The following is a 21,514-nucleotide window of genomic DNA, read 5'->3' as shown; positions in this document are numbered from 1 at the left end:
ATCGAAACTCCTCTTCAGAAAAGGCGATCCATCGTGCGTCGCTCCATTTCTCCTCCCTGCCTTCCTTATAGGAGATAGCCAGGGAGGAGAAATCGAGCACCGCACGATGGATCCCCCAATCGCCTTTTTCTGAAGAGGAGTTTCAGTAAGTTATTTCCAAATAAAGACTTAGAGATTTTAAAGTTTAATGTGTGTTGGTGTGTTTTTTTCATAGCATACTAACGAATTTTTTTTTAGAAATTTTTTGCTGGTCCTTTAAGGATACTAACACTTAAAATTATGTATATTTTCGCTTTACCCACCCCATAAACATGCACTCCTTATTTTGGATTGGTCCACAGTTAATCAAAGTAGAATCTCAGCTCATCTTTTTAGTCCCCGATTCATATTGGAGACCAAAACAATTTGGAAAGAAAAGCAGGGAAAGCGAACAACAACAAAATAGTCAAAACGAATTAAAACAAAACGAAAAAAAAACCTGCCTTAGGCTTGCGAAAAAAAAAAGAATAAAGCATTGTTTTCTTCGGTAGCAGCTACCAGACACAGCAAGAGTAAACAGAACTAATGAAGAGATCCAGAAAAGCACCTCTAAAGTAGATCCCGAGTAAATCTTGAAATAATGGTGGAAACGTTTTCGGGGGATCGTTACTTTCTTGGCTAGAATCCATTAGTCTATTGCCTTTGCGTTCTAATTAAAAAGAATAATTATTGTGAAAATGCATATACGCTCATTTTCTCTCCGAAATCTAAGGCGACTACAAGGTACTGAGAAATAATAACATTAACGATTATAGTAACGGGCCTGCGTTTTGTTTTTTTCTTCCTTTAAAACCACAAGCGCAAGCTTTACAATTGGACAAAATATAATCATAGGACAACAATCAGATATATGGTGGGTTTCCCTTCTACAGGACATTGCAGGCACCAAAATCAGTTTGTTTGGTTTTTGTTTGTATTTAAAATAGTTTTAAATTTTTTTTTTTTTTTTCTCTAATTGGGAACAGATAGAAACTGTTTTGTTCTATAAAATAAAAGAACTCTAAAGGCTCTTTTGATGCGGGGGGAACTCCTCACAGGTTGATGTCCTGCACATCTGTAGGAGTGCTAGCCTGGTCCAGTTCATCCACGGACTTGGACGAGTTTCTTTGCTGTGCCTGTTGCCTCGTCTGTCTGAGGCTTCTCACCAGCACCGACTCGATCTGCTCCTGACAAGCTTTAAGGCAATCCTGACAACACAAAAGAAAAGGTCGGAAATTAAGTCAGTGTTAAACAAGTATTCTTACCAATGACCCCTGCATTAAAGGATAAGTAAACCTTAAAAATAAGTGACTGTAAAACTGATGAGGGGGCTATTCCAAGCACTTTTGTAATTTACAATCATTATTTTATTTATTTTTTTAAATTCCAAGATATTAAAGGATACATGCGCTATTGATATGAATGAATTTTGTTACAACAGCGCCATCTGCTGGTTATTTTCCAACCAGTCTGACCACCAAGTAGTCAAGGAAGTTGTCAGGAGAAAGAAAGAGGCTGCTCTGATGTTCTTCTGCTTAGGAAAACAATTAGAAACCTTTCTCAAATCTTTCCTAAGCAGAAGAATATCAGAGCAGCCTCTTTCTTTCTCCTGACAACTTCCTTGACTACTTGGTGGTCAGACTGGTCAGAAACTGACCAGCAGGTGGCGCTGTTGGAACAAAATTCATTCATATTAACAGCACATGTATCCCTAATATCTTGGAATTTAAAATAAATAAATAATGAATGTACATTGCTAAAGTGCTTAGAATAGCACTCATCAATTTTACATTCACTTATTTTTAAGGTTTACTTATCCTTATCCTAAGTACAAGAAAGTGTTAACGATTGCGTTGAGGCTAATGGGGCAGGGGTCATTTTCTCCCCTGATGCAGATATGCTTTGTGTAGATACACCAGCAGAGAAACGCCAATCTAGTTAACACACCAACAAGGGGTGTAAAGCAGCGCATCAGCTTTTCTCTACACCAGGGGAGAGAAAAAAAAACAATGTAATTCACTTCTAAGCACTGTACTGTGGTTTTTCCAGGAATGCCATGTGGCTGTCTAGAAAAGGTGCAAAGGATCCCTGTGAAATCCTTAAGGGCAGAGACAGACGAGAAGATTTGGGGAGATTTAGTCGCCCGGCGGGAAATCCATTAAAGGAGAACTAAAGTCTAACTAAAGCAGTAGCTAGAAATGTTGAACATGATGTTTTGTTCTTCTGTACCAGCCCAAGGCAACCACAGCCCTTTAGCAGTAAAGATCTGTCTCCAAAGATGCCCCAGTAGCTCCCCATCTTCGTTTCTGTTGATTCACTGCACATGCTCTGTGCTGCTGTCACTTACTGAGCTTAGGGACCCACTCACAATATACAGTACACATAGAATAGAAATGTCACAATATAAGGCTGATTAGTAATTAATACACATAATTACTACATGGCAGCACAGAAACCAGTGCAATTAGCATCAGAATTTAATAATCAGCAAACCTGTAGCATCAGCTTATATTACAGCCAGGGAAGCTCATTTTCTGCTGGATAATTAGTGACGGGCCCTAAGCTTAGCTTCTCAACAGCCAATCAGAGCCCACTGAGCATGTGAGTGTCACAGACACTTTCCAAGATGGTGACCCCCTGTGACAAGTTTGAAGTCCTGGATCATTGCTGCTATTGACAAGCTGGAACTTTAGCAATAAGTTCACTATATAAAATATACAACTGTTAGCCATAATCATTTTTAGGGTTTAGTTCTCCTTTATGACAGCAATGTGGTCATTAACCAGCACCTGATTACGTTCAGGGGCCCATTCCAAAAATCTTTTAAGCCAGCAACTCATAAGGACAGCTCTAAATAAAGGGCAAATATTCTGTTTGTTCTTCCTGCACAATTGTGCTATGTACAGGAGAATACCTATGCGGGCCAGGTTTTATTGTAATTATACACAGGCTATGAGCAAACGTAAAGGGCAAGTAACATATTTTCAACATAGGGGTGATTTAGTTAAGTCGCACCTTCACAGAATTCTGGGGCAATGAAGTAAAAAAAAATATATATATATTTATATGTTCATCTGCTAAAATTTCCACTAGACGAATACAAGGGGAAATGAACAAAGAAGACACCCGTCCCTTTAAAATGTGAACGAGAAGTCGATTAACTGTGTATTTCTGTTTTTTAAACCGACGAGCCAAAATGTCTGCGTTAGATTTCCTCTCGCTCTTCGAGAATGTGCGAGCTGCCACCCAGTCTGAGGTTACCTGCCTGCCGAAACATCTAATATGTGTGCATCAACTTTCATGGTGCAAGATAGATGGAATTCCAGAGATGCCTGGGCATTATTTACAGTCAGAATGAAGCTTGAGACCTAGCGTGGGAACAAGTCTGTGTACAGTACTCCCCATTCTCCTGGGCACTTTCATACAGATTAGAAACCAGGGGAAGGAAGAAAATGTGCTGCGTTCTTCACGCCCTCGGAATATTAACAAGCAGGTTTTTCAGGCGAGTTAGTGTGTGTGTGAGTGTGTACCCAAGATATCGTGTGAGTACCCACAAACTGGATAAAGCAGATTCCTTTGGTGTCACAGGCCCAAGTAAAAGGAGTTTAATTTAATAAATGACCATTCATTATTTCTGAACTGATCAAGTATAAAGTAAATATTACGTAACTATGTCACTACATGTCTCAATACACCGAATACTGCAGAGATTTAGAATATTTTCGACATCTTTCTCACACAATCCTTGGCTACTGAAGGTCGTACATGCACCTGTGTTACTATAGGTACCATTCATTTATCAAGGAAAAATAGACAAGTTTTATCAATGGGGATAATAGTCTCGGGGAAGGGGCTGTGGGATAGCAGGTATAGTAGGGAGAGATGGTGCCTATAGTAACAGTGGATAATAGTCTCTGGGAAGGGAGTGTGACTGTGGGATAGCAGGTATAGTAGGGAGAGATGGTGCCTATAGTAACAGTGGGATAATAGTCTCTGGGAAGGGAGTGTGACTGTGGGATAGCAGGTATAGTAGGGAGAGATGGTGCCTATAGTAACAGTGGGATAATAGTCTCTGGGAAGGGAGTGTGACTGTGGGATAGCAGGTATAGTAGGGAGAGATGGTGTCTATAGTAACAGTGGATAATAGTCTCTGGGAAGGGAGTGTGACTGTGGGATAGCAGGTATAGTAGGGAGAGATGGTGTCTATAGTAACAGTGGATAATAGTCTCTGGGAAGGGAGTGTGACTGTGGGACAGCAGGTATAGTAGGGAGAGATGGTGTCTATAGTAAGAGTGGATAATAGTCTCTGGGAAGGGAGTGTGACTGTGGGATAGCAGGTATAGTAGGGAGAGATGGTGTCTATAGTAACAGTGGATAATAGTCTCTGGGAAGGGAGTGTGACTGTGGGATAACAGGTATAGTAGGGAGAGATGGTGTCTATAGTAACAGTGGGATAATAGTCTCTGGGAAGGGAGTGTGACTGTGGGATAGCAGGTATAGTAGGGAGAGATGGTGCCTATAGTAACAGTGGGATAATAGTCTCTGGGAAGGGAGTGTGACTGTGGGATAGCAGGTATAGTAGGGAGAGATGGTGTCTATAGTAAGAGTGGATAATAGTCTCTGGGAAGGGAGTGTGACTGTGGGATAGCAGGTATAGTAGGGAGAGATGGTGTCTATAGTAACAGTGGATAATAGTCTCTGGGAAGGGAGTGTGACTGTGGGATAACAGGTATAGTAGGGAGAGATGGTGTCTATAGTAACAGTGGGATAATAGTCTCTGGGAAGGGAGTGTGACTGTGGGATAGCAGGTATAGTAGGGAGAGATGGTGTCTATAGTAACAGTGGATAATAGTCTCTGGGAAGGGAGTGTGACTGTGGGATAGCAGGTATAGTAGGGAGAGATGGTGTCTATAGTAACAGTGGATAATAGTCTCTGGGAAGGGAGTGTGACTGTGGGATAGCAGGTATAGTAGGGAGAGATGGTGCCTATAGTAACAGTGGATAATAGTCTCTGGGAAGGGAGCGTGACTGTGGGATAGCAGGTATAGTAGGGAGAGATGGTGTCTATAGTAACAGTGGATAATAGTCTCTGGGAAGGGAGTGTGACTGTGGGATAGCAGGTATAGTAGGAGAGATGTGTCTATAGTAACAGTGGATAATAGTCTCTGGGAAGGGAGTGTGACTGTGGGATAGCAGGTATAGTAGGGAGAGATGGTGTCTATAGTAACAGTGGGATAATAGTCTCTGGGAAGGGAGTGTGACTGTGGGATAGCAGATATAGTAGGGAGAGATGGTGTCTATAGTAACAGTGGATAATAGTCTCTGGGAAGGGAGTGTGACTGTGGGATAGCAGGTATAGTAGGAGAGATGTGTCTATAGTAACAGTGGATAATAGTCTCTGGGAAGGGAGTGTGACTGTGGGATAGCAGGTATAGTAGGGAGAGATGGTGTCTATAGTAACAGTGGGATAATAGTCTCTGGGAAGGGAGTGTGACTGTGGGATAGCAGGTATAGTAGGGAGAGATGGTGTCTATAGTAACAGTGGATAATAGTCTCTGGGAAGGGAGAGTGACTGTGGGATAGCAGGTATAGTAGGGAGAGATGGTGTCTATAGTAACAGTGGATAATAGTCTCTGGGAAGGGAGTGTGACTGTGGGATAGCAGGTATAGTAGGGAGAGATGGTGTCTATAGTAACAGTGGATAATAGTCTCTGGGAAGGGAGTGTGACTGTGGGATAGCAGGTATAGTAGGGAGAGATGGTGCCTATAGTAAAAGTAGATAATAGTCTCTGGGAAGGGAGTGTGACTGTGGGATAGCAGGTATAGTAGGGAGAGATGGTGTCTATAGTAACAGTGGATAATAGTCTCTGGGAAGGGAGTGTGACTGTGGGATAGCAGGTATAGTAGGGAGAGATGGTGCCTATAGTAACAGTGGATAATAGTCTCTGGGAAGGGAGTGTGACTGTGGGATAGCAGGTATAGTAGGGAGAGATGGTGTCTATAGTAACAGTGGATAATAGTCTCTGGGAAGGGAGTGTGACTGTGGGATAACAGGTATAGTAGGGAGAGATGGTGTCTATAGTAACAGTGGGATAATAGTCTCTGGGAAGGGAGTGTGACTGTGGGATAGCAGGTATAGTAGGGAGAGATGGTGTCTATAGTAACAGTGGATAATAGTCTCTGGGAAGGGAGTGTGACTGTGGGATAGCAGGTATAGTAGGGAGAGATGGTGTCTATAGTAACAGTGGATAATAGTCTCTGGGAAGGGAGTGTGACTGTGGGATAGCAGGTATAGTAGGGAGAGATGGTGTCTATAGTAACAGTGGGATAATAGTCTCTGGGAACGGAGTGTGACTGTGGGATAGCAGGTATAGTAGGGAGAGATGGTGCCTATAGTAACAGTGGATAATAGTCTCTGGGAAGGGAGTGTGACTGTGGGATAGCAGGTATAGTAGGGAGAGATGGTGTCTATAGTAACAGTGGATAATAGTCTCTGGGAAGGGAGTGTGACTGTGGATAGCAGGTATAGTAGGGAGAGATGGTGCCTATAGTAACAGTGGATAATAGTCTCTGGGAAGGGAGTGTGACTGTGGATAGCAGGTATAGTAGGGAGAGATGGTGTCTATAGTAACAGTGGATAATAGTCTCTGGGAAGGGAGTGTGACTGTGGATAAGCAGGTATAGTAGGGAGAGATGGTGTCTATAGTAACAGTGGGATAATAGTCTCTGGGAAGGGAGTGTGACTGTGGATAGCAGGTATAGTAGGGAGAGATGGTGTCTATAGTAACAGTGGATAATAGTCTCTGGGAAGGGAGTGTGACTGTGGGATAGCAGGTATAGTAGGGAGAGATGGTGCCTATAGTAACAGTGGATAATAGTCTCTGGGAAGGGAGTGTGACTGTGGGATAGCAGGTATAGTAGGGAGAGATGGTGCCTATAGTAACAGTGGATAATAGTCTCTGGGAAGGGAGTGTGACTGTGGGATAACAGGTATAGTAGGGAGAGATGGTGCCTATAGTAAACAGTGGGATAATAGTCTCTGGGAAGGGAGTGTGACTGTGGGATAACAGGTATAGTAGGGAGAGATGGTGCCTATAGTAACAGTGGATAATAGTCTCTGGGAAGGGAGTGTGACTGTGGGATAGCAGGTATAGTAGGGAGAGATGGTGGTCTATAGTAAAAGTGGATAATAGTCTCTGGGAAGGGAGTGTGACTGTGGGATAGCAGGTATAGTAGGGAGAGATGGTGTCTATAGTAACAGTGGATAATAGTCTCTGGGAAGGGAGTGTGACTGTGGGATAGCAGGTATAGTAGGGAGAGATGGTGTCTATAGTAAAAGTGGATAATAGTCTCTGGGAAGGGAGTGTGACTGTGGGATAGCAGGGTATAGTAGGGAGAGATGGTGTCTATAGTAACAGTGGATAATAGTCTCTGGGAAGGGAGTGTGGCTGTGGGATAGCAGGTATAGTAGGGAGAGATGGTGCCTATAGTAACAGTGGGATAATAGTCTCTGGGAAGGGAGTGTGACTGTGGGATAGCAGGTATAGTAGGGAGAGATGGTGTCTATAGTAACAGTGGGATAATAGTCTCTGGGAAGGGAGTGTGACTGTGGGATAGCAGGTATAGTAGGGAGAGATGGTGCCTATAGTAACAGTGGATAATAGTCTCTGGGAAGGGAGTGTGACTGTGGGATAGCAGGTATAGTAGGGAGAGATGGTGCCTATAGTAACAGTGGATAATAGTCTCTGGGAAGGGAGTGTGACTGTGGGATAGCAGGTATATTAGAGAGAGATGGTGTTTACCATATATATAAGAAGCACTGTATCTGGGTACAGTCCACATACTAATAGATGCCCATATGTTGAAATACTCACATATCATAATTTCACATTTAGTGACAATAAAATGCTATGAAATAAGCAATGGAGAGAAAAGTCTACCCCACAAGCATTTAATGACAGCCCATGCAATGTCACTTTACTTTTCTTATAAAACCTATGCGGTTAAAAGTACATCTAAAATAGTTCAAATACATGCACCCTGCCTTTTAGCAATGCACCTTAAAATAGAAACTGGTCAACTAAAAAGGAAACTAACACCTTGTCATGAAAATAGGTTACGGCTTGAGATATATCCTGTAAGCTCCTCTGAATGTAGAAGAATCTGTCATTTCTGCAAAAGCGCTAAAATCTGCAGTTACAGGGGATCATTCATAGTACGTTGCAAAAACCAAATTAAGGCAGTCATTTCAATCAGTGACGGAGAGAAAGCTTATTGAGAAAGAAAATAAAAAAGGCTCTGCTGATTATCTTATTCAGTGTGCCACAAGGGATCATGGGAAAGTTGACTGGACCACATACAATTATTTTGTATGAAGCCTTTTATCTCCTATGGACGTGGGATGGACTCTAAAAGGGATTTTGCCATGATTTTTATGGTGTAGTTTATTTGTAAATGACACTGTTTATAGTATAAAAAATTCACTCTGCCATATCAAATTGGATTCTGGAACCAACAAGTGTTTAATTATTGATGAGTAGGCAGCCATCTCAGGTCATTGTGCCTGATCCCGAGATTTCAGAATGAACCAGCACTTCACAATGAAACTGCTTTCAGATAAGCTGTTTACTACTACTCAGTGTAACTGTCACACTAGGACTTGGATTGTTGCTACTGTGCTATTCGAAACAGCAAAAGGTTGTGAGTGTTCTCCAAAAGTATAGACCAAAATTAAGATTAAAAATTAAAATCATTAATTAGGACATACAGGTGACCACCTAACGCGTTTCCTGCCTACTGGGGCACTTACTCATAGGCTGCACTGAATGCTATTCTCATATCTTTACCTTCCCATTGTTCTGTTTATAGGCTGCTTGGGGGGAAGGGAGGGGGTGATACCACTCCAACTTGCAGTACAGCATTAAAGAATGTCTGACGTTTATCAGAGCACAAGTCACATGAATGAGAGCACCTGGGAAACTAACATGTCTAGCCCCATGTCAGATTTAAAAATTTATTATAAAAAAGTATGCTTGCTAGAATCCTTTTAAAGTAACAATGCACAATAAATAGATTTCCTGTGCCATTGCCTCTGTTGATACAGGAGGATCCTTCAATGAGAATACCTTCTGCTTTGTAAACATCTGACCTTGGTCCAATGGTGGATTTATAGTATAAGAGACTGGAATAGGAATAGGAGAGGCCTGAATAGAAAGATGAGTAATAAAAAGTAGCAATAACAATACATTTGTAGCCTTACAGAACATTTGTTTTTATATTGGGTCAGTGACCCCCATTTGAAAGCCGGAAGAAGGTGGCAAATAATTTAACAATACAATATAAATAATCAAGACCAACTGAAAAGTAGCTTAGAATTGATCATTCTAGAACATACTAAAATTAAAAACTTAAAGGATAAGTAAACCTTAAAAATAAGTGAATGTAAAATTGATGAGAGTACTATTCTAAGCACTTTTGCAATGTACATTAACTATTTTTTTTAAGAAAAAAATCAAGATATAAAGGGATACATGTGCTGTTAATATGAATGAATTTTGTTCCAACCTGCTGGTCAGTTTCCCACCAGTCTGACCAGCAAGTAGTCAAGGAAGTTGTCAGGAGAAAGAAAGAGGCTGCTTTGATGTTCTTCTTCTGCTTAAATTGGTTTCCTAAGCAGAAGAACATCAGAGCAGCCTCTTTCTTTCTCCTGACAACTTCCTTGACTATTTGGTGATCAGACTGGTCAGAAACTGACCAGCAGGTGGCGCTGTTGTAAAAAAAAAAAATTCATTCATATTAACAGCACATGTATCCCTTAATATCTTGAAATTTAAAAAAATAAATAAATAGTAAATGTACATTGCAAAAGTACTTAGAATAGCACCCTCATCAATTTTACCCACTTTTTTAAAGGTTTACTTCTCCTTTAAAGGCGAATCACCTCTTTAAAAGAAACGTGTTGCTTTAAAAAAAAAAAAAAAAAGTAGAATGGAACTGAATTTCACAACCCAACTGCCTTCAGTTGCTTCTGTTTTAAAATTGTATAATAAAAGAAACTAGGGAATTATTAAATGATAATATCCTTTAATGATCAATTGTCAATAACGGTCCTAACTTCCTTTTTCGCTCCCAAGCAGAGCAGCCACGGGGGCCTAACATAGACAGTTTGCGTATGTTAGGGGCAATCCCAATACATGCAGGGGTCTTGTTGGGCAGTGGGCTTCCAAAATAATTTTCCATAAAATAAAACTAGTACGGCACCTCTTTAAATGTAGGCAGTGATTAAGCCTTGGATCACCCTGCCGTGTAACATTCCTATCTTCTGGAATAATCGGCACAACGTTTTTGCCATTAGAGACAGTGCATGGTTTCAATAGAATTTCCCTTATTCGCTATAGAAATAATTTGTCATACCCAATTTCTTTTTGTGGTAAAAAGAAAACCGACTTTGAAGCCTGTTTCCAGAAGGCATTTCCTGTGGGAGGACAGGAAATCATGAGGGTAAGTTGCGTAAATTCGATGTTTTGAACAAATCTCTGCAAAGCTGTCTGCCAATGTTTAACAGCTGTGCACATTCCCACCGACCCTTAATGTGATCTATTCTGAATGAGAATAATGTAGGCAAATCAAATTAAATGGTTAGGAAGAAGTATATACATTTTATTTCGCTAGTTGCATTTTAAAGGAGACGGAAAGTCATGTTATACTTGGGGGTGCGAAAGTTAGACTTACCTGACACCAGTACTGATGTGCTTTTTTTACCCGACCCGGACTCCCTCCACCCGCGCCTGTCCGAGCTCGACTTCCATGTTCCTTTTATAAACCTGCCTGTCCTGCTGATGATGTCACAAAAGGGGCGGGGGAACAGGCGCGCAGCTATAAAAGAAGTCGGAAGCCGGCAGTGAAAGGTGCAAATGCGGGTGCGAGGTCCTTCCGAACCCAACCAACCTGCGGTTATCGCGCAGGCCCGCACATCACTATGGCTCGGTGCTCCTATCAACAGAAAACTGCACCTGCCTGGGGTTCTTCCAGCACTTCCTGCTTCTTTCTTCTTTTTCGCGGCTGCGCGGTAGAGCGAAAAGCTGAACTTTTAACAAAAAAAAGATGGCTGTTTCATTCTACTGTGCATGCGTCTGACCCAGGAAATCTGAAGAGCGAAGAAGCAGGAAGAGGATTGCTCCGTTGTGCTCGCTGGCTCCCCCAAGTATAAAATGACTTTCCTTCTCCTTTAACCACATTGGGATGTCATTTACAGCACATGGGTTAGAGCCCAGCGTCCGACTCCCAATTTACAGTACAGTAGTTTTACATTACATGACCAGAGCACACTGAGCATGTGCAGTGCCACTGGCACTGGTTGATTTTTTTCTGTATGTGTACGGTAAGCTCTACTTTTTGCTTGAGAATATAACATAGTAAGTAAAATAGTAAGTTAGGTTGAAAAAGACACATGTCCATCAAGTTCAACCTTTTATGTTTATATATAACCTGCCTAACTGCCAGTTGATCAAGAGGAAGGCAAAAACCCGATTTGAAGCCTCTCCATTTTGCCTCAGAGGGGGAAAAAAATTCCTTCCCAACTCCAAAATAATACCACTCCAACTCTCAGTAAAGAATATCTGAAGTTTATCAGAGCACAAGTCACATGAATGAGAGCACCTGGGAAACCAACATCGGGGAGAGCAGGAGGAAGAGCTCGACCCGGACCCTCTAGCCACCCGCAAACAGGGGTGCAAGGTCGACCCGAACCCCACCGACCCGAGGGTATCGAGCCACACATCACTATAGGGCACATTTGGCAATAATTACTCTGGACATATTTTGAACAAACTGGCCAACATCCGCTCATGTGTTTGGTTTAAAACAAATATAGGAGCCAGGCCACAAGGTTACCAGACGGACTTTGACCACACCCTCCCCACCTGCGCATTTTTACGCGTTCAAAACCACCCCTCTTTGATAAAGCTACAGATAGGCAGGTGAGGGGCAAGGGTATAGTAAGTAATGAGGGCTCATCAGGTTGGCAGAGGGTGGTTAGGGTCAGACTTGCACACCACTATAAACAATCCACAGAATGGAATAGCACAGCCTAATTATGACAGCTAGAGGTGCTGCTTCATCTTCTCAATTCTATCAAAAACAAAAGTGATGCCCTGACGCCACTTATATATTGAAATACAGGTTTGCAAAGAAAGAAGAAAATAGGTCCAAATGCTGTCCAGTGGACTTATATGGAAATTAAGGTAAGATATACCCTACCAGGCTATAATTTTACATTTAAAGGAACAGTAACACCAAAAAAATTAATTTAAAGCAATGAAAATGTAATATAGTGTTGCACTGCACTGGTAAAACCAGTGTGTTTGCTTTAGAAACCCTACTATAGTTTATATAAACAAGCTGCTGTGTAGTCATGGCAGCAGCCATTCAAGCACCGGATACACAGTAAATAACCGATAAGTACTACTATAGTTTATATAAACAAGCTGCTGTGTAGCCATGGGGGCAGCCATTCAAGCACCGGATACACAGTAAATAACCGATAAGTACTACTATAGTTTATATAAACAAGCTGCTGTGTAGTCATGGCGGCAGCCATTCAAGCACAGGATACACAGTAGATAACAGATAAGTACTACTATAGTTTATATAAACAAGCTACTGTGTAGCCATGGGGGCAGCCATTCAAGCACAGGATACACAGTAGATAACAGATAAGTACTACTATAGTTTATATAAACAAGCTGTTGTGTAGCCATGGGGGCAGCCATTCAAGCACAGGATACACAGTAGATAACAGATAAGTACTACTATAGTTTATATAAACAAGCTGCTGTGTAGCCATGGGGGCAGCCATTCAAGCGCAGGATACACAGTAGATAACAGATAAGTACTACTATAGTTTATATAAACAAACTGCATGGGGGCAGCCATTCAAAGCTGAAATAAAATGTATATACTTCTTCCTAAACATTTAATTTGCCTACATTATTCTCATTCAGAATTGTTTATATAAACTATAGTAGTACTTATCTGTTATCTACTGTGTATCCTGTGCTTGAATGGCTGCCCCCATGGCTACACAGCAGCTTGTTTATATAAACTATAGTAGTACTTATCTGTTATCTACCCCATGGCTACACAGCAGCTTGTTTCTATAAACTATAGTTGTATTTCTATAGCAAACACACCGGTTTTACCAGTACAGAGCAACACTACATTATATTGTCATTCATTTAAAACACTTGCTTGTTCTTGTGTTACTGTCCCTTTAACCTAACATTTGGCATAACCCAAGGTTTGGACCAGTTAAACCTCAAACCCCTGGAATAGAACGGTGACCTTCTTGGCAGCCTGGGAGTTAAATGGAGCAGAAGATCATCGATTTGGAGGGGGTCCTATTCTCGAATTCGAAGAAAACAATGAGGTACAGTTGTGATACGTTGGATGAAATTTAGTGCGCTCCCACAGCCCTGACATTCTCATATTACGCCTAAGTGTTCGATATAAGACATGAAATAGGATCTGGATCCCTTCCTAACAGTGCAAACTTCCTCCCTCCTTATTAAAACACACAGTTCCATTTCGTTTGCATTCCACAACGTCAATAACACCTTAGTGCCTCGGTAATTTCACTAATCCATTGGCGTCATTGAGATTTAATAATTTCTTTCCCCCCTCTAATGAATGTATATTTAATGCATTGATCTTTCCAGACATTCCCCAAGATGTTACAATGTTCACTTTGTATCTGCTGTGGGTACAATGCCAGCACATCAATGCTTTAATAAAGGCTATTGAAAATAAGGCATATGGTTTAATAACACTGAAAAATTTGCCTGAAAAAGCCTACAAAGATTTGCACTTGTTAAATTTGTCATATCCAGGAGAAGCCGAACACTTAAAGGATAAGATAAGTAAACCTTGAAAATAAGTGAATGTAAAATTGATGATTGTGCAATTCTAAGCACTTTTGCAATGTACAATCATTATTTATTTATTTTAAACTCCAAGATATTAAGGGATACATGTGCTGTTAATACGAATGAATTTTGTTACAACAGCGCCACCTGCTGGTCAGTTTCTGATCAGTCTGACCACCAAGTAGTCAAGGAAGTTGTCAGGAGAAAGAAAGAGGCTGCTCTGATGTTCTTCTGCTTAGGAAAGATTTGAGAAAGGTTTCTAATTGTTTTCCTAAGCAGAAGAACATCAGAGCAGCCTCTTTCTTTCTCCTGACAACTTCCTTGACTACTTGGTGGTCAGACTTTTTGGAAAATAACCAGCGCTGTTGTAACAAAATTAATTCATATTAACAGCACATGTATCCTTTAATATCTTGGAATTAAAAAAAAAAAAAATACATAATGAATGTAAATTACATAAGAATAGTACTCTCATCAATTTTACATTCATTATTTTTAAGGTTTACTTATCCTTTAAAAGATTTGCAGCTCATACTGAGGGTAAAGGGGGACAGGCAAACATATCACATACTCACTGATTGCAGCTCTGATCTGATGGGATTTTCAAACCTGCCTAATAGATATCTGGCCAATATTCAGACAGATATCGTGCAAGAAGGACTTACCATGGTCAAGGGGTCAATAAGCTGATAATTTTAGCCGACCAACTGTCATATCCCCTTCCAACTATATTGTATAGTCTGTAATCACAGGAGGCCTTTGATAAGAAACTCAACAATGGCCACCAGAAAACAGGCAACACAATCTCTTTGGTAGGAAAGGAACACCCTGCAACACAAATATTATGGTCCATACATCTCATTATATTTCCATTAGTCAAAGTCAAAAACTAAAGATGGAGTGTATGTGTTCAACCCATTATTTAAGGAAAGTGACTGAATATCAACCAGATAACTTGATCCCCTGAGCAGATATACATGCCTGATGATTAGGGATGCACCAAATCCAGGATTCAGTTTGGGATTCAACCTTTTCCAGCAAGATTTAGATTCGGTCGAATCCTTGTGCCCGGCCGAACCAAATCCTAATTTGCATATGTATATTAGGGGCGGGAAGGGAAAGCATGATGCTTTTCTTCACAAAACAAGGAAGTAAACGTTTTTTTCCACCTTTTCCTTTCCTGCCCCATATTTACATATGCAAATTAGGATTCTGTATTCTGCCAAATACAGAAGAGAAATTCCAGTGGCACACTGAATTTTGAAAAAGTGCAAGGTTTATTGACCCCAAAAACAAAAAGGCAACGTTTCTGGCCACCTGGGCTTGATAAAGGGCCCAGGTGGCCCTAAATGTTGCCTTTTTTCTGTATGTTTTTGGGGTGAATAAACCGTGCACTTTTTCAAAATTCAGTGTACCACTGGAATTTCTCTATGTACGTAACTGCACTGCAGGGAAACAATCATACTAATGAACAGCAGGGGGAGCCTTACTTCCCAGCCATGCAGAACTCAAGCAGCTTTGTTTGTTTCCCTGTACAGCAGTCCGCGACCGTGTAGAGATTTGTATTGGGTTTTATTTTTGCCTTTACATCCCCTTTACTGTTTCCAACTCCAGCTGCTGGGACAAAGATCATGGAGCCACATTTAAACAGATAAACTGGGATCCAATTTGGAGGATACTTTGCTGCAGCCACTGGTTCTGCAGAGTCGGAGCAAGTTTGTATTAAACAATACAAAAACTATAAAATCCACATTAGATTACATGACAACACAGGACCCAGTGCAGTCTGTATATTCTGATTATTAATCAGTCTTGTTGTATCAGCTTCTGGCAGATATTATTTGACTTGTGCTGTTTTGATACGATCCCTAAGCAGCCCACGATCACACTGAGCATGTGCACAGTCTTGGTCTAGCAAAGTTGTCTAAAAGATACAAGATGGCGACCCCCTTGTGGCCAACTTTGAAAGCTTAAATCATTTGTTTGATTCGGCTTCTGGTGCAGTAAGTTCATGTTTATTTTTAGTATACAAAATACAGCATTTCTAGCCTTTTTCTATTTTAGACTTTACTTCCCCTTTAATACGTCACATTATTCCAACTGTTTGCCAATCAATAGTCTGGAGCTAACCAAACCCTTGTTTTAATTACTGGTAGGGCACTGGGTTTGCGCTGTTTCCCTAGATGTCAGTGGGGATAATATGAAAGGGGCAAAGTTTGGCCCAGTCATTTTTTGCAACCAATCAGCAAATTGGATTTACAGGTCAGCTGTTTAAAAACAAACATCTGATTGGTTGCTATAAGTTACTAGACAAAAAGTCTGTTCCTTTTATTGCATTGCCCCATACAAGTCAATAACTGTGCCATCCTGGGATGCCAAGTACTTGATGTGTCTGCACCCCACGAGGGCTGGTATGATATGTGGGTGCTGCAGAGGGGAAAGGGTTGCAGATAAGAGGTACAACTGTTTGCGATAGTACAGCAGTCACATTCAATAATAGTAATAGAGCTATAACAATTTGTATATTTGGTTTAATTTGTTCTTTAACAAAAATATGTATGGCATCCTTAACCAGTTCCCACAAATAAGCACAATTAGACAAGAGGAAATAAATCATGAGATCAATTTTTTTTTTTTACTAAAATAATTTGGCAGTTCCATTAAATTTGGGCACTAAAATCTAAATATGATGATCAAATGACTCCAGAGTATGACTCAGTTTATCAGATGACATCTCCCACATATTTGAGAAGATTCTGAGGTCGGACAGCGATTCTATTTCTATAAACACTTAGGAGAAAGGGGATTTCTTCCACTGAAAATAAATTCCAGCTTTCTAGTTTTTTTGGCAGCACTCATTTGGCCTTCAGTGCTTTTTCTTCTTTCCAAAAATGGTCAAAGGGATCCAGATTAAAAATTTCGAGGAAATAAAAAAAAAAACTAAAAAATTATATCTGTTATCCAGAAAGCTCCAAATTACGGAAAAGGCCATCTCCAAGTCTGTATTTTACCCTAATAATCTAATTTTTTATAAATGATTTCCTTAATCTGTGTAATAATAAAACAGTAGTTTGTACTTGATCCAAACTAAGATATAATTAATCCTTAATGAAAGCAAAATCAGCCTATTAGGGTTTAATTAATGTTTACATGATTTTCTAGTAGACTTAGGGGGTTATTTATCAAAGTCCGAATTTATCTCAATATTTTCTGCTACAAACTCAGATCAAATCCGCTTATTTATTATTACATTTTCCCAAAAATTTGCTTTGCTGGGAAAAAAAATATATCAGATTTTCATGATTTTTTGGGGATTTTTCATCCGATTTTCTTGATTTTTTCGGATTCTTCACTCGAAAACTCCGATTTTTGCCCAAAAACTTTGGGGGTATTGCACGAAACCCAGCGCACATCAAAAAAACATTGGGACTTCTCCCGTTGAATTATATGCAACCTCGACAGGTCTGAGATGCCGGATTTTCTGATTCTGACTTTTGTATCCTCGGAGTTTAATAAATCCTGACAAAAATGCGTGATTTTTTTTTAAAAAAAAGTCCCATTTAAAAAAAAAAAAATCACAAATTTTTCATGATTTTTAGATTCAGAGTAAATAACCCCCTTAAAGTATGAAGATCCAAATTACAGAAAGATCCTTTATCCAGAAAACCCCAGGTCCCGAACATTCTGGATAACCGGCCCCATGCCTGTATATGTGTATGTGTATTAGTTAGGGATGCACCGAATCCACTATTTGGGATTCGGCCGAATCCCTAAATCTTTCTAGAAAGATTTGGCTGAATACCGAACCAAACCCTAATTTGCATATGCAAATTAGGTGCAGGAAAGGAAAAAGTGGAAAAAATTCTTCTTTTGTGACGAAAAGTCATGTCCTGCCCCTAATTTACATATGCAAATTAGGATTCGGTTCAGACAGACACAAGGATTCGGCTGAATCCAAATCCTGCTGAAAAAGGCCAAATCCTGGCCTAATCCCGAACCGAATTCTGGATTCCGTGCATCTCTAGAATTAGTGATGTGCGGGCCAACCCGATAACCGCGGGTCGACCTCGCGTTGCTCCTGGCGGGTGGGTGCGGGTTGAGCTTCTGGGTTCCGGTTTTATAGTCTCGCGTGTGCTCGCCCGTCCCTTTTGTGACGTCATCGGCTGGGGGAAACCATGTGCGTGTGTGTGTGCGTTGAATATATAGTGAATAAAGTACCCCCCTATTGTAAAATATAAGGATATTATAAGTCACAAAGGAGTTCCATAACCATCACTAGTTTATAACTGATGACATCACTAGTCACTGTTTATAAGGATACAATTTGAGATATTCATGCCTTTTGTATAAATAAATATATATATATATATATATATATATATATATATATATATATATATATATATATATATATATATATATATATATATATATATATATATATATATATATATCCGTTTCAGGCTTGTTTTTTTTTTTTTTGTCTTTAAGCGGTCTCTTATTTTGACTATAATTCCTTATCTTAAATAAAATGCTAAAAATGGCTCGGCTCGGTTTCCTTGAACTCGGCCATCTGGGGTTCTGTATTTAGACTCTGCCAAAAAGCTAATTATGCTAAAAATATACAAAATTTATCTCGCTGCAAAATCTCAGTTGCTTGTAATAAATGCCCTTTGTCAGTTCAGAGAGAGAGAGAGAGAGAGAGAGACGGCATCTGCTGTACGTTCCATAGGGAAAGGCATCAAACCAGATGAGGGTAGTGTGCGAGTCCATGAGACGGGAACAAAAGTATGTGAACTGGAGCTCATTAGATAGGGGGGCCCTTACTTCCTCTGCTCGCTGGCTCACTCTCTCACAGCGCTCAAGCCTTCTCTAGATTTATGAATGGGATGAAGGAACTCCGCCATTAGACTTCAGCCTAACTGCATCACCCCATTGTTACCACACACGCACAGCACTCACTGGGGAACAAAAATAAAAATGAATGGGTTTCGGAGCAGCTGCCAAATCGGCCAAAGACAACTGAGGAAACTCTCTCATTATTCCTTTCTCCTCAGGCTATTCTGTCTGCTCTTTCCTTGCATACAAAATGCAGCCTGTACCGAGTGGCTTGATGGAACATCAGAAATAGCTGTAGCCTCTTACAGCACCTTTAGAGTTTAGTTCTAGAATACAAGTTTAAGTATTTTAATAAAACAAGAATTAGATATATTAAAGGGAAAATAACACCCCTTAAAAAATATTTGATTTAATTATATTTGTCTTTACTTCTCGGGCTAAAACATGAGAGGAGTCTATGATGGACCAATCTGTCAACCCCCCAAGACAGAGAATCTGTGCAATGCCCACCATGTCTTCCTCCAGCATTAATTCCTCTAGGGAGAATACCTCCCTGTCTCCACTGCCTCCATAGAGTATAATGCAGACGTTATCTTCATGCAGAAGGAAAGCTACCAAAGCAGTTTATTGCCAATAGATTAGCCACAATAGTACAAGCTATAACACTTTATTTATTCTGTAGAATGCTTTACCATACCCGAGTAAAAAGCTCTAGAAGTTCTCTGTTTGTTTAGGATAGCAGCTGCCATATTAGCTTGGTGACATCACTTCCTGCCGGAGTCTCTCTCTGCTCACTCATAGTTCTGGGCTCAGATCAGGCCCGGACTGGCAATCTGTGGGTTCTGGCAAATGCCAGAGGGGCTGCTATAAGGTGCCATAGAAAGTCAGTATTTAGTGGGCTGTGAGGGCTGATTGGGCCTTCGTGTACCTGAAATGCCAGGGCCTATTTTCATTCTCAGTCTGGACCTGGCTCAGATTACAGCAGGGAGGGGAGGAGGGAAAGGGAGAGAGGAGCAAACTGAGCATGCTCAAGCCCTTGACCTGGAGGTTTAAGCTGAAAACAGGAAGTGTGATACAGAAGCCCATGAGTACACAATAGAAGGAAAGAAATGTGGTGTTTCTTTTGACAGAGGACTCAGAGCAGCGTTACTTTGAGGGTAACTCAGCAAGTCTAGTTGTTTTAGAATAACTTATACTAGATATTACTTTGAGGGTTTGCTGGTGTATTTATATAGAACTTTCTGTTAAAGCTTACTCAATTTTAGCCTTTCCTTCTCCTTTATAGAATAGAACACACCATCTGCTGTTAGCTGCAATTATCTAGATGGAATTTAAGGGGCAGATTTATTACTAAAACAATAAGCCAGGGCTTCATTCCACAGCAGTGCATGCTTTAGGCCACTAGGGGTGCTGTTCTTTCATAAAGAAGTAGCTGTGCTGATGCAAGCAAATATGGCAGATATATATATATATATATATACACACACATACAGTGTATATATATATATATATATATATATATATATATATATATATATATATATATATATATATATATATATATATATATATATATATATATATATATATATATATATATATATATATATATATATATAGACTATACGGTGTATGACAATACAGACAAGGAATGCCATAAGGCAAACCCTTATCTCACTGTATAAATAAAAACAATTGCAGGAAAGTCAAGGGCTTATTTCCGCTGCAGATGCCAATAAGTCTACTACTTCCCATTCAGCAGCGAGTACACGGACAGAGTTAATAATTTGGTATCTGCTGGAGTGGGGTTTTTTTTTTCCTAGCGTTATTGGATGCGACACTGTAGAAAGGGCTGCAGCTGACTTTATTTAAAAACTCCTATGAGTCAGTAATGCAGAATGTTGCTGTGTTCCAATAAAAAGCCTGCTGTGGAACATAAATACAGCTTTGAGAAGCAGTCGCAATACATGAAAATGATAATCTCTCGGATACAACGCTGCCCTTATTAGTGGTGGGGGGCGGCTTCTGCCTGTATGTGGATGCTGGGAATTGTAGTTTGAAAGCTGAATGGACAGTGTCCGTGTTACTATACACACCATCACCTTGCCTTATACTATACTATCATTGAACAGCCTCTTTGAAATCATTTGATAACTGCCACTTCGGTTGTTAAAAGGTTATCAGTAAGGCTGCAGCATGCCCTTAATCACTTATAAATCCTTCTCCTCCTCTAACCCACTCTGCCCCCTCCCTCAGGCATTTGCTTTGGCTGTTGACTTATGAGCATGCTCAGTTCAGATAACTAAACACACCCTCCAGTCTAACAGTCAATGAAGAGAAAGCATTGCTGGTTCCCATAGAAACTCTGCTGTAGCTGTCAGATCCTTTCCCCCCCTCCTAACTACCTCTCCTGAGCTCAGCTTAACCATTACAGTCATCAACCCGAGCAGAACTTTTTATCTAAGTATGTTGTGCCTGTGTAAAACTGCATTTTGCATGGCAAGAACTTTACAGCATATACGTCTCAAGGTTACTGATGAGGCGTCAGAAGCAAAATGGCCGCCGGATGAAAGCTGCTATTTGTTTTAGGAAAATGGTGCTGGCAAATGGAGGGGTATATGCTGTACAAATGATGTGGCTTGGGTGGAGAAGATATGCCCAATTTATATACATGGAGGGAAAATGTAGCCTTTGCATGTCCTTTAATGGTGCCCCATTGGTGGGGAACAGGGAAT

General features: G+C 40.4%; 1 protein-coding gene across 3 annotated transcripts in view; it reads right to left on the bottom strand.

The window, feature by feature from the left end:
* Positions 1 to 265: 265 nt before the first annotated feature.
* Positions 266 to 21,514, bottom strand: part of ccnd2.S (cyclin D2 S homeolog) — a 127,469-nt gene continuing 106,220 nt past the window's right edge. For 2 of the 3 annotated variants that reach the window (XM_018254469.2, XM_041587726.1), the window contains exon 5: positions 266 to 1,226. In XM_018254469.2, coding sequence (XP_018109958.1) covers positions 1,071 to 1,226 — 156 coding nt within the window. In that variant the 3' untranslated portion in view covers positions 266 to 1,070. 3 annotated transcript variants of the gene reach the window in all.

The sequence above is a fragment of the Xenopus laevis genome, chromosome 3S (assembly GCF_017654675.1).
Source record: "Xenopus laevis strain J_2021 chromosome 3S, Xenopus_laevis_v10.1, whole genome shotgun sequence".
Lineage (NCBI taxonomy): Eukaryota > Metazoa > Chordata > Amphibia > Anura > Pipidae > Xenopus > Xenopus laevis.
The sequence above is the reverse complement of the archived record's forward strand: the minus strand, read 5'-3'. Positions and strand labels throughout refer to the sequence as shown.